General features: G+C 34.1%; 1 protein-coding gene across 3 annotated transcripts in view; it reads left to right on the top strand.

Moving 5' to 3' along the window:
* HYDIN (HYDIN axonemal central pair apparatus protein) overlaps positions 1–13,068 on the top strand; it is a 444,836-nt gene that overhangs the window by 44,346 nt on the left and 387,422 nt on the right. For all 3 annotated transcript variants that reach the window (XM_074406071.1, XM_074406078.1, XM_074406094.1), the window contains exons 2-3: positions 9,915–10,072; positions 11,800–11,925. In XM_074406071.1, coding sequence (XP_074262172.1) covers positions 9,915–10,072; positions 11,800–11,925 — 284 coding nt within the window. The remainder of the gene's footprint in view (positions 1–9,914; positions 10,073–11,799; positions 11,926–13,068) is intronic.

Genomic DNA, 13,068 nt, shown 5'->3' on the forward strand with positions numbered 1-13,068 from the left:
GGGTTTTTTTTGTGTTTTTTGTTTGTTTGTTTGTTTGTTTGTTTTTGTTTTGTACTTTCTTGGCCCGGTTTTATCTTAGGCTTCATAAAATGAATTGCAAAGTGTTCCTTTTTCTTCCATTTTCTAGCAAAGATTGATAAAATTAGTGTTAGTTTTTCTTTGAATGTTTGGTAGAATTCTCCAGTGAAACCATCTAGTCCTGGAGATTTTCTTCTTTGGGAGTTATAAAATTATGAATTTAATTTCCTTAATAGTTACAGGGTTATTCAAAGTATGTATTTCATGTTGAGTTAGTTGTACTAGTGTGGGTTATTTTAGAAATTGGTGCAGTACATCCAAGTCATCAATTTCATGACTGTAGAGTTGTTTATAGTATTCCCTTATTATTGTTTTGATATCTGCATGGTCTGTAGTGATATCGCCTGCTTCATTCCTAGTATTGTTAATTGGTGTCTTTCTGTGCTAGAGGTTGGTCAGTGTTACTGATCTCAAAGAACTGGTTCTTTGTTTTATTAATTTTCTCTATTGCTTCTGTTTCCATTTTATTTATTTATGGGCTTATTTTATTTCCTTCTGTCGTCTTTGGTTTTATTTGCTTTTCTTTTTCTTTCTTTTTTTTTCTGGAATTAAGAGCTTAGTTGAGAGATTTGAGACTTTTCTTGTTTTCTTTTTTAAACATTTCTACTTTTATTTTAGATTCATGGGGTATATGTGCAGGTTTTGTTACATGGATATATTGTGTGATATTAAGATTTGGAGTATGATTGATCTCACCACCCAGATAGTAAGCATGGTACCCAATAGGTAGTTTTACAACCCTCATCTCCCTTCATCCGCCTTCTAATAGTCCCCAGTGTCTGTTGTTCCCATCTTTATGTTCATGTGTACTCAGTGTTTAGCTCCCGGTAATAAGTAAGAACATGCAGTATTTGGTTTTCTGTTTCTGCGTTAATTCACTTAAGATAATAACCTCCAGCTGCATCTATGTTCTGTAAGGGACATGATTTTGTTCTTTTTTATGGCTACGTAATATTCCATGCTGTGTATATACCACATTTCTTTAAATCCAATCTACTGTGGATGGGCACTTAGGTTGACTCCATGTCTTTGCTATTGTGAATAGTATTGCAGTGAACATAGGAGTGGTTGTGTCTTTTTACCAGAAAAGTTTGTTTTCCTTTGGGTACATACCCAGTAATGGGATTGCTGGATTGAATGCTGGTTATGTTTTTAGTTCTTTAGGAAATTCCCAAAGTGCTTTCCATTGTGTGGCTAAACTAATTTACATCTTGCCTTATAATGTATAAGTATTCCCTTTTCTCTGCAACCTTGCCAACATCTGTTATTTTTTGACTTTTTAATAATAAGTATTCCGACTGGTGTGAGATGGTATCCCATTGTGCTTTTGATTTGCATTTCTCTGATTATTAGCGATATTGAGCATTTTTTCATGTTTCTTTGGCTACTTGTATGTCTTCTTTTAAAAAGTGTCTGCTCACTGGGCGTGGTGGCTCACACCTGTAATGCAAGCACTTTGGAGGTCAAGGCAGGCAGGTCACCTGAGGCTGGGAGTTCAAGACCAGCCTGACCAACATGGTGAAACCTTGTCTTTAAAAATAATAATAATAATAATAATAATAATAATAATAATAAAAGAAGTGTCTGCTCATATCCTTTGCTCACTTTTTAATGTGGTTATTTTTTGCTTGAGTTGTCAAATTCCTTGTAGATATTAGACCTAATATCACCATTTCGTGCTTCAAATTTCTCTCTCAACATTATTTCAGATATAGCCCACAAATTTTGAAAGTTTATATTTTTATTTTCATTCAGTTCAATATATTTGTTTATTCTCCTTGGAACTTCCTTTTTTATTTATTCATTATTTGGAAGTGTGTTGTTTAGTTTCTAAGTGTTTGCAGATTCTTCTATTATCTTTCTGTTATGAGCCCCCAGTTTGATTCTACTGTGACCAACCAGCACACCCTATATAATTCGTATTTTAAAATTTGTATTGAATTTTGTTTTGTTGTCCAGAGTATGATCTATCTTGGTATATATTCCTTGAACACTGGAAAAATATGTGCATTCTGCTGTTGTTAGGTATAAATTGTTGATTAAATCCTGTTGGTTGAAGTTACTGAGTTTCCCTATAGCCTGTTGATTTTCTGCTTAATGGTTTTATCAGTTGTTAAGAAAGGGGTGTTGAAGTCTCCACTTAAATTGTGGATGTCTGATTTTCCTTTCAATTCTACCAGTTTTTGCATCACATATTTTGAAGCTTTGTTGTTTAGCACATTTACATTTAGGATTGCTCTGTTTTCTTGGTGGATTCACCCTTTTAGATTGTATAATGTTCCTCTGTGTCCTTGATGATTTTCTTTGATTTGAAGTTAAATTTATTTGATCTTATTATGACCACTCCTGCTTCCTTTGGATTAACATTTTCATGGTATACATTTTCCATTCTTTTACTTTCAGTCTTCCTATATCATTATAGTTGAATTGGTTTTCTTATAGACAATAGATAGTATGTTTTATTCATTATGTTTTATTCAGATGTTTTATTTATTCTATTAATCTCTGTATTTTGATTGGTTTAGACAGTTTACATTTAATGTGGTTATTGATAAATTAGGGCTTATGTCTTCCATTTTATTTATTGCTTGATTTCTCTTTTATTGTTTCTCTTTTTCTCCCTTTAGTTTTTATAAAAACATTCCTTAGAATCCCATTTTGATTTATCGATTTATCTATAGTGCTTTTTTGCATTTTACCTTTGTAGTATTTTTTAGTTGTTGCTCTAGGTAATGCATACACACACACCCCACAACTTATCATAGTCTACTGGTGTTGACATTTTACCAATTTGAGTGAAATATAGAAGGCTTCCTTAATGTCACTATTGCCTTCCAATTTATTTCATAATAGTATTAAATATTTCATCTATGTAAATTTAGAACCACATCAAAGAGTGTTACCAGTTTTGCCTCACCTCAACTATTAAACATACCATTAGAAAACTCAAGAGTAGAAGGAAAGACCATTTTTATATGCTTTTTTCTCTTTCTGTTATTCTTTCTTCTTGATGTTCCAGGATGCCTTTTAAAAAATACTTTCTTTCTGCTTAGATAATTTTATTGCTGTTCTTTTAGAGTACATCTCCTATTGAGAACTTCTCATAATTTTTCTTTTCTGACAATGTCTTGATTGTGCCTTCATTCCCGAAGGATATTTTTGCTGGATATAGATTTCTGGATTGGTAGTTTTAAAAAAATCATTTGAAAAATGCTGTGCCTTCATGGCCTCTGATGAGAAATTCACTGCCCTTTGAATTGTTTTGCCCCTGTACGTAGGTAAAACATTTCTCTCTTGCTGCTTTTAAGATTTTTTTCTTTGACTTTAGTTTTCAGAAATTTGACTGTGATGTGTTTTGGCATGGTTTTCTTTAGACTTACCCTGTTTGGGATTCATTTAGCTTTTGACTTTGTCAGTTTTTGCCATACTTGGAACATTTTCAACCATTTTTCATTAAAAGACTTCTTCAGCCTACCCCCCTTTCTCCTCTCCTTCTAGGACCTTGATGACATATATGTTAGATCTTTTGTTATAGTCTCACAGGTTTCAAGATGTTTATTTGCTGTCTTTATAGCTTCTGCTTCTTTGCTGAGACTTTGTATTTCCTTGATGAGATTTATCATTTGCTTCAAGTGTGTTCATAATTATATGTTGCAGCATTTTTATTATGACCTCTTTAAAATCCTAGTCAGAAATTCTAACATTTTTGTCATCTCAGTCTTGGCACCTGTTGATTACCTTTTCTCATTAAAGATGCTATTTTCCTTGTTCTTGAAATGCTGAGTGATTTTCTGTCAAAACCTGGGCACTTGGGATATTATGAGACTCTGGGTCTTACCTGAATCATCTGTTGTGGTAGCCCTCCTCTGATACTGCTCCACCTTGCAGGGAGGGGGAGCACTGCCTCATTGCATCCTGATTCTCTACTAGGCCTCCCCTGACACCACTGTAGTGTGGCAGAGAAGGGCTGGCTTTGGAAGACCCTATTACCACTGAGTGAAGTAGACATCTAGTCTCCCTACATGGTCTCCACTGACATCAAGGTGTGTTTATGAGTTGTTTTCATTACTTAAGTGCCTAACAGGAATGGAAGTCTGTATACCTCATTTGGTCTTCTCTGACACCATGTTGACCGAGGTGTTAAGGCACCTTGTTACAACCTGCTGAAGGTGAAAATCTAGGTTCCCCATTCTGTTTGTTGGTGAGGTTGCAATTTTTTCTCTGGTATGTGGCTACAGTAGAACAGTTTTGCCTAAAAATTTTCTGTCTTGCTGGGTAGTTCTTTTCTTCTTCTTCTTCTTCTTCTTCTTCTTCTTCTTTTTTTTTTTTTTTTTGAGAGAGCATGATTTTTGGGGAATTTTTTTTTTTGTCATGTTTGTTAGCCTTTCCAAACTGTTGGCTTATTGAATACAAAGTCTGGAGTACATGAGGCAAAAGAAAACTGAGGGAACTCGTCAGTCTGTTATTCCTTGGATCTGAGGTCCCTAGCTAGTCCACATTCTTTTCTGAACCTTTCAATCTTCATTTGTTTAGTGTGTGTGTGTGTGTGTGTGTATGTATGTATGTATAGGTATATATATAAAATGCCTATACTTTTTAGCTATTTTTAATGGAAGAAATAAGTAAGTTTACTCTATTTTTTCAGTAGTGGAAGTCCCTTTCCAGTTAAAAAAATAGATCTAGTGCATTACTATTTTCATTGTGAAAATTTTAAAACATGCAAAAATTAGAGGTAATAGTAAAATCCAGCTTCAACAATTCCCAACATTCCTCTGTTTTTATTTAATCTGTCCTATACATGCATACAAACATATACATTTTTAAAATTGTTATCACAAATATTTAATGAGTAAAAAATATAAATGATCTAAATGTTAAATATTAGGAAAACAAGTACATCAATTATGGTTGACTGATATGATAGAATATTATGTAGGTATTAAAATTGACGTTTTCACGTTTTTTTTTTCTTTTTCTTTTTTTAAATTTTTCTTTCAAGTTCTGGGGTACATGTGCAGGATGCACAATTTTGTTACAAAGGTAAACACAAACACATACATTTTTTCCTGTAGTATGTTAAAGTATCTCTCAGACAAGATTCATTTTTACCTGTAAATAATTAACTAAATATCGGATAATAACATTTACAAAAAAGCAGACTCATAATACTATTATCCTTCCCAACAAAATAAACAATACTTTTAAAAACTATTTTATGTTTATTGACATACTTAACTGATAACAATAGCACTAATACTTTTTTTGGAATGGGTATAGTTTGATGAAAGTATTAATGAATGAGTTAAAAATATTTAATCTGATGAACAGTTTATTTTATAGCATACATTATTCAGTTTTTAAAATCATAATCCAAACAAGGTCTACTCTTGTATTTGGTTGGTGTAAGACTCTTTTAATTCATAACCTCTCTCTCTCCTTCCCTTCTTTTTTCCTTCTCACCCCTCTCTCCTCCTCTCTCTCTCATGTTATGTTTATTATGAATAAACTGAGTCATTTTCCTATACATTTTTCACATTTTGGATTCAGATTAATTGTATTCTTACAGAGCATACATGTTCTTCCTTTCCCTCTGTGTCCTGCAACTGGGCTGGTAGGTCAGAGGCTTAGTTAGATTTAGGTTTAGATTTGTGTTAATAGTACTACATAGGCGGTGCTGTGTACTGTGTCACATCAAGAGGCACCTAATGCCTGTGTTTTACTCTTTTAGTATTAAGATTAATTTAGAGGACTCAGCTGTTGTCAGCCTGATTGAACCATTATCAAGTTCTTCAGCAACATCTTACTTAATTGTTTTAGCACTGATGATCCTTCATTTCATTAGGGACTGAAAAATGGTGATTATTTTTCTGTCATTTTTCTGCATTTCTTAGTTGGAATTCTTTTATTAAGATAATTTTCTTTCATCAACTATTTGGTTAACTTACAATGCAATTTGTACAAAAATAGTGCAGAGTACATGGTTGATTCTTTCCTTTTATTATTTGCAAAATAATTAGTTTGGTGCTTTAGCAACTTCCAAAGGTGACCAATTATTTTTTTTCAAGTATCATTTAAATTCAGATTTTAAAAAGCAAATCCATTGCTGATTTTTTTCACTGCTCAAATGGTCTCATCTGTGGGAAATGGGAACTCTTTCAAGTTGCTCTGGATCCCTGACAACCCTGGTAGCTCTTGATAACGTTCTTGTTTTATGGTATGAGACAATGTGCCAAGTTCAGTGTGTACCTTTTGTACCCTTGTCCTCAAATTACCCATTTCTCCAAGGAGCATGATTCCGTTTGCTGGTAAATAGTGTTTGGAGACCACAGTCTAGGTCTCTGCACTGTCATTGCTACTGGATTTTCATTGCTTATAGGCTTTTCCGTTAGGCAGCTTATTTAAAAAGAGAAAATCATCATGGGCTTGTATTTATTTTCATTGTAAACGTTAAGATTATAGGGTTTCTTAATATAAATACTTTTTTGGTTTATACTTTTAAAGATGCAGAAATGCTTAGTTCCTAACAATATTGATGTAACTACTTACTTGTTTTAAAAGTGTTATTACTAATATAGTGACCAACAGCAAGATTACTGGATAAATGATAAATTTCTCTGCTCTTCTCTGTGTTTTGACAGCATATCTTATTGAGAACACAGTAAAAATACCGTGTTTTAAGGTCAGTTGGGATAATTGTTTTCTTTCCATGGTTGTGACACCAGCTGGATATACAGCAAGGTTCATTTGTCTTAGTTTCTTTTTTATTTTTAATAATTGATTTGTCCCTCTTGTTTCTTTTTCATTTTTGATATGTAAAACATTTACATGGTTCAAAATTAACACTATATAGTGAGGTACATTCAGAGAAATCTCTCATTCATTCCTGTCTCCTCCACCCTGTTCCTTTACTCCTCTTATAGGTAACCAACCACTCATATTGGTTTATGTATTCTTTCATATTTTAAGCCAGTATATCATTTGGATAGATTACTAAAATAGGGATTGCTGAGTCAAATGCATGTGCATATGTAAGTTGGCTATTTATTTTATAACACCATAGTTTTAGTTAATTGTAACTGTAATAATATAGTCAAAAATGAAGTGGTTTCTTCCTTTCATGGATTTTTACTTTATATTGTCCTTTAATAGAAGGCTTTGAAATTTCCAGGTGAATGGGCCTTCCTGTTTCTTTTTGTTTTTACATTTCTAGTTTTATTGTATTATGATCAGAGTGTTGATCATAATATTTCTAGATTATAGAACCACGGTATTTTCTTTGTCCTCTAATATATAGACAGATTTTTGTGACCATTACTTTTGCTATTGAGGAGACATATTTTCTTTTTCTTTTTTTTTGAAATGGAAGTTTCGCTCTTGTTACCCAGGCTGGAGTGCAATGGCATGATCTCGGCCCACTGCAACCTCTGCCTCCCAGGTTCAAGCAATCCTCTTGCCTCAGCCTCCAGAGAAGCTGGGATTACAGTCATGTGCTGCCACATCCAGCTAATTTTATATTTTTAGTAGAGATGGGGTTTCTCCATATTGGTCAGGCTGGTCTTGAACTCCTGACCTCAGATGATTCACCCACCTCAGCCTCCCAAAATGCTGGGTTTATAGGCATGAGACACTGTGCTTGGCTGAGGAGGCATATTTTCTATTATTGGGAGGTTGTGTTTGATATATTTATCCCTAAAACTATTTTTTTTTTTTTTTTTTTTTTGAGACGGAGTTTCGCTCTTGTTACCCAGGCTGGAGTACAATGGCACGATCTCGGCTCACCGCAACCTCCGCCTCCTGGGTTCAGGCAATTCTCCTGCCTCAGCTTCCTCAGTAGCTGGGATTATAGGCACGCACCACCATGCCCAGCTAATTTTTTTTTGTATTTTTAGTAGAGACGGGGTTTCACCATGTTGACCAGGTTGGTCTCGATCTCTCGACCTTGTGATCCACCCACCTCGGCCTCCCAAAGTGCTGGGATTACAGGCTTGAGCCACCGCGCCCGGCCTTCCCTAAAACTATTTAATGCATTATGTCGTTCAAATCTTTTATGGTCTTACTTCTTTTTGGTCCACCTAACAGGTCTTACTGAGAGTAGTTTATTAAAATGTCCCCTTATTTGTGTATTTGTTTCTCCTTGCACCTCCCATAATTTCTACTTTATATGGATGGTTTTTTGTGCTATTTTGGTGCATAGATAATAATAACTGTTACATCATCATTTTGAAATATGGCGTTTAGCACTCTAAAATATTACTCTTTGTCTTGTTAATGATTTTTTAAAATCTATCTTAAAATAAATACCACAATCTATGCTTTTTTATCGCTTCTGTTGTTGTCACCTCCCAGCTATGACAGAATAGGCTGCCCACCCAAAATTTGTTTTGGATGTCAAGAATGGTGATGCCACTCATACCCCTGGAAGATATGAAAAGGTTATGGTTCACATAATGGGGCCCTCTGTGAGAGCAGGGCAGGCTCCTAAACAGGTTCAAAAGTAGCTTGAAGCCAGTAGTCCCAGCTACTTGGGAGGCCTAGGTTGGAGGATTGCTTGAACTTAGGTGTTCAAGACCAGCCTGGTCAACATAGAAAAACCCTGACCAAAAAAAAAAAAGATGGAATTCTTCTTGTTGGGAAGAAATATTTAAAAAAATAAATAACTTGAGAATAGGGAAAATATACTAAATTGGCTTTTATTGTGGTTAAGGGTGGGGCTATAATAATAGTTGTTATGCAGTCTGGGCCTTGTGTTGTTTGAACTTTCCACTGGTACCAAAGGAAGGAACTCCTGAGCTTTCTTATCAGCTTGTTCAAATGTAGGACAATATTAGTTTCATTCCATTACTTTCTTTTCTTCTTAATTAGCTCCAATTATAGCATGTTGGATCTTCCTTGACTGTCTTTTGTTTCATTGATTGCCATCTTAGAAGCTTTCTGCCATAATGACCTCTTTTTCCTTTTTTAAAATTTCATATTCATTTTCTTGGGAGTTTTACTGCTTTATTTCAGTGTGCCTTCTTATATTTTTCTTCAAATATACTTTCGTTTACACAGCTTTTCCTCTTATGTCTTGGTCTGGTACTTCCTTACTGTCTTGTGAGGTTTTTTTTATAATGGTTTTAGGGTTTTTAATTTGACATTTTATCAAAAAATTTTAGTTAGTTCTCTTTTTTTTTAGCCCAAGGACTGGATAACCTAGCCTGCTATTAATAAAAATAAAAATGCCTACCTAGTCATAGATGGTTTCCTGAAATTGCAAATGTTCTGCTAGAAGTCTGAGTAAGAATATACAAAAGGAAGTGCCATATTTCTTTGATTCGGAGATATTGGGTAGCTGTTTACTGGCTTATTTAGAAGTGTAAAATATTTCCCCCAAATTTCCTTTCCTCGTCTCATTTCATGCTATTTTGAGTCTCTGTTCAGCTGTGAAGGCCTCTAACCTTGTGTTTGTTCTGTTTCAAGTGTTGATTCTTGTAAGAAAGAGCATTCAACTATGTAGATAAATTATTGAACTATTTAGTATGTTTATTGGGCAATGTTTATTTTTCCCATTGGGAAGATTAAGGGGGCAAAATGGAGAAACAATTCATATTTCTGTGTCTTGCTGAGCTTAGTCTAGAATTCCTTCTTCTGTCTAACATGGATTCTAGATGTTCGAGAAGGACAAATCTAGTCACATGGAATAGAATCCTTTGTTAAAGTGTTTGTTTCAAGCATTCGAATTTTGGAAGATGAGTATTTTTCTAAACCTTTCTGTATTTGAAAAAGCTTAAAAAAATTTTTTACCTGTATTCAGGAATTAACTGTATTTGTTCTAAGACTTCTTTTTTCACTCCTAGGTAAGAAAAAAAAATTAATAAAAATGACAAGTAGAAGACTTGAGGAGTCCATGGGGGCTGTTCAGATGGGGTTGATCAATATGTCCAAAGGATTTCAAAGCAAGGTTTTGCCACCCCTGAGCCCAAAGGTGGTTACAGAAGAAGAAGTAAACCAAATGGTAATGTATCAGGGAATTAATATGTAAAATACTTGATGCAGTCTCCTTAGAATGACAGTTGCTACTTGGCATTCTCAGAATGCCAAACAGAATTACTGACTGATAAATATCAATTCAGTTGTTAATGGTAGCTTTCTGCAGAGTGTAGGTACCTTTTAAAGCCTGAGAAGTTTTGAAATTGCATACCTACTTAGAAGTAGAGGCTTGTTGAAGGGAGACTTTACAGATGAACTATTAAGATTTTCTAAATATTAGGTACCACCATGAAAAACTGTCATTTGGTTTAAAAACGGTCAAATATCAGAATTTCATAGGATTCAACTTAATAATTTACTACCTACTGATTGGCAAGAGTAATTTTTGTTTGTACATTTATAGAACACAGACAATTAAAATAATGACTAAGTGGTATCTAAAAATATATGTATTTTTCCTATTCCTTAGAAGAAAACATATTTATAACTTTATAATGATTGGTGATAATTTAATTATGAACCACATGCTATAGAAAATATTAGTGAAAATGTATAGTGCCAAGGATAGTATTCACTACATTTTAAAAACTAATCTTAAGTTGCATTCCAACTAGAGAAATAAAATCATTCGTTATTCTCTTTTGTGGTGGTTGTTTAAAGAAACTACTGGCATTTTGCTTTTAAGACCTAATTATTTTAATTTAAATCAAAATATAGCTGACACTTCTTAACATTTTATTATCCTTATCTGGGTTCCAATAAAATAAAAACTTAACCAAGTTGAAAGCTGTATTAGAAATATACCTTCATTTAAATGGATTCAATCACAGAAATAAAATTTGCAGAAAAATAAGCATTCTTAAAGTACATTGTATTTAACCCAAGGCAAATCAGCTAAGTTATATATCTTCACATGTTAAAAAAAATCGTGGCATATACTTAAGCGTTATGTAGCTGCCAATGATCGTAATCTCCCTGCACATAAAATAGGAACATTCCATAACCACAGTTAAGTATCATTGGTTCTGGGTAACTAATTCCTTGTTGGGTTAGTTTTATTTAAATGATAAGTTACATTTTTATCTCATAACGTTGGAAAGGGTAAAAGCAATTTGTGTTCTTACTGGGGTGTCTGAATGTGACTGGCTGTAGGATCTGCTGATTAGCTCAGAACTCTTTCACAGTGAGGTCTAAATGCGCTCTTGTGATGTCTCTTAAGTTCAAACTCATTCCTGAGTGATGGAGTCACACTTCCTATATCCTTTACAGTTTTACAAGATTTCTCTCTAACATCATATAATAAACACCCAAAAGCTTTGTTTGCATATTGTAATGTTATTTGAGAAATAGAGGTATTTCAAACTCCTTATTTTTTAAACCCTTAAGTGATATTTACAAACTAAGAGTTTTATGCTCAGATGCCTCTTCTGAGCATAAATGTTAAGCTCTGTGGACATGTTTCTGTGCAATTTCTTGACTTTTTTTCCTCAGGTTCCTTTGTGTGACTCCTTCAAAATCATGAGGAAACAGAAACCACATGTCATTTTACATTACCGTGCAAAGACCTCAAAAGCGCATGGGTATTTCTCTTACATAATTTACTTATTTTAAATATTTTATGAGGGAACTTAGTGGCATTCCAGAATTATCCTGAAAGCTGCTAACACAAATTATTCATTACTGGTACTTAGGAAAACACTTTTTCAGTACAACCACTTATGAATCTTTGGTTCTTATTGTTTTACTTTCCAGCTGACGCCCTCAGAGTTCCTAAAGGAAATGTCCCTCACCACCGAGCAGAGACTAGCAAAAACACATTTGATGTGCCGACCACAGATCATTGAACTCTTAGATATGGGAGAAACAACACATCAGAAGGTAGCTGCTTTCTGTCATACTTGCATATAAAGTGGGCATTGGCACAATGCAAACATTCCAGAACACTAACTAAGTAAAATTTGTTTCTTGACTACCTAATCTTTTATTGGGTTTGTTTTCAATCCTCCTTTTCTGCTTCTGCATAGCTTCATATCTGTGATATGGTGTGGTGAAGACTGCAATAAACAAGTGCAAACCTCTTTTAAAATAACTTTTGACTAGTCACACTTCGTAGCTACTTCCGAATACTATTTGACACTATGGTTTACACAGATTAGGAGTAATTCTAAGAATTATGTTAGTCAAGCCCAATCAAGTTATTGTCTTAGTTTAACAAATAATCTCTCCTTACCTGAGCCACCCACTAGAAAGGGCAAGGTGGAATTGTTAAAGTAGGCACTCATTGTCTGTTCTGGCCCATTTCCAATGATATGTATTTGTTCCGTTTCTAAAGAATAGCAGTTTTGTCATGTTTCTATATTCACATGTAAACCATACATTCTAGGCTTTAGGAGCATATGATTATCAAAGGTCTGGTTTCCTATTTAATTAATTTCTAAAATTATATCCTTTATTTGTAATGCACAAATTATGGTATGAACCTCCAATAGTTGGGCTGCTAAAGATTAACCTCTTCTCAAAGAGTTCCCCAGAATTTTCCTCTGAAAATTCCTGAGAGTTTTTCAATGTTATGTTCCTCATGAAGAATGAGTCTTTGGGGCTTGTCTGCTCTTACTGCTACACCATTGCTTCCCTTGTCTAGGATTTGCATAAACGTCACCATTCTGAGCATTGCTAGCTTTTTATTGTCTGGTCTGTTCCCTACAATCACCTTCTAAATTTGAGGGGAGGGAACATGGTCTTTTCCAAGACATTTATTCTAATTAAGGGCCATTTCCTCTTTTCTGAAAGCATAACACGAATCAGGCTATGAGGAATTTTTCACGTTTACTACTAGTGTGTGTATAATGTGTTGTGACTGCTCTAAAGGATGAGGAAATCAGATCACTTTCCACTATGTCTTCTCTCCTCTCCTCTTAATTCAGTTGGTTATTTTTAATTTATATTCTGAATTTAACCATTTATCTCTTAGATGGGTGTTAGTCATCTACTAATTTCTTCAAGAAGAGCTTATGAAGACTG

This window comes from Saimiri boliviensis, chromosome 1, assembly GCF_048565385.1.
Source record: "Saimiri boliviensis isolate mSaiBol1 chromosome 1, mSaiBol1.pri, whole genome shotgun sequence".
In the NCBI taxonomy this organism is placed as follows: Eukaryota; Metazoa; Chordata; class Mammalia; order Primates; family Cebidae; genus Saimiri; species Saimiri boliviensis.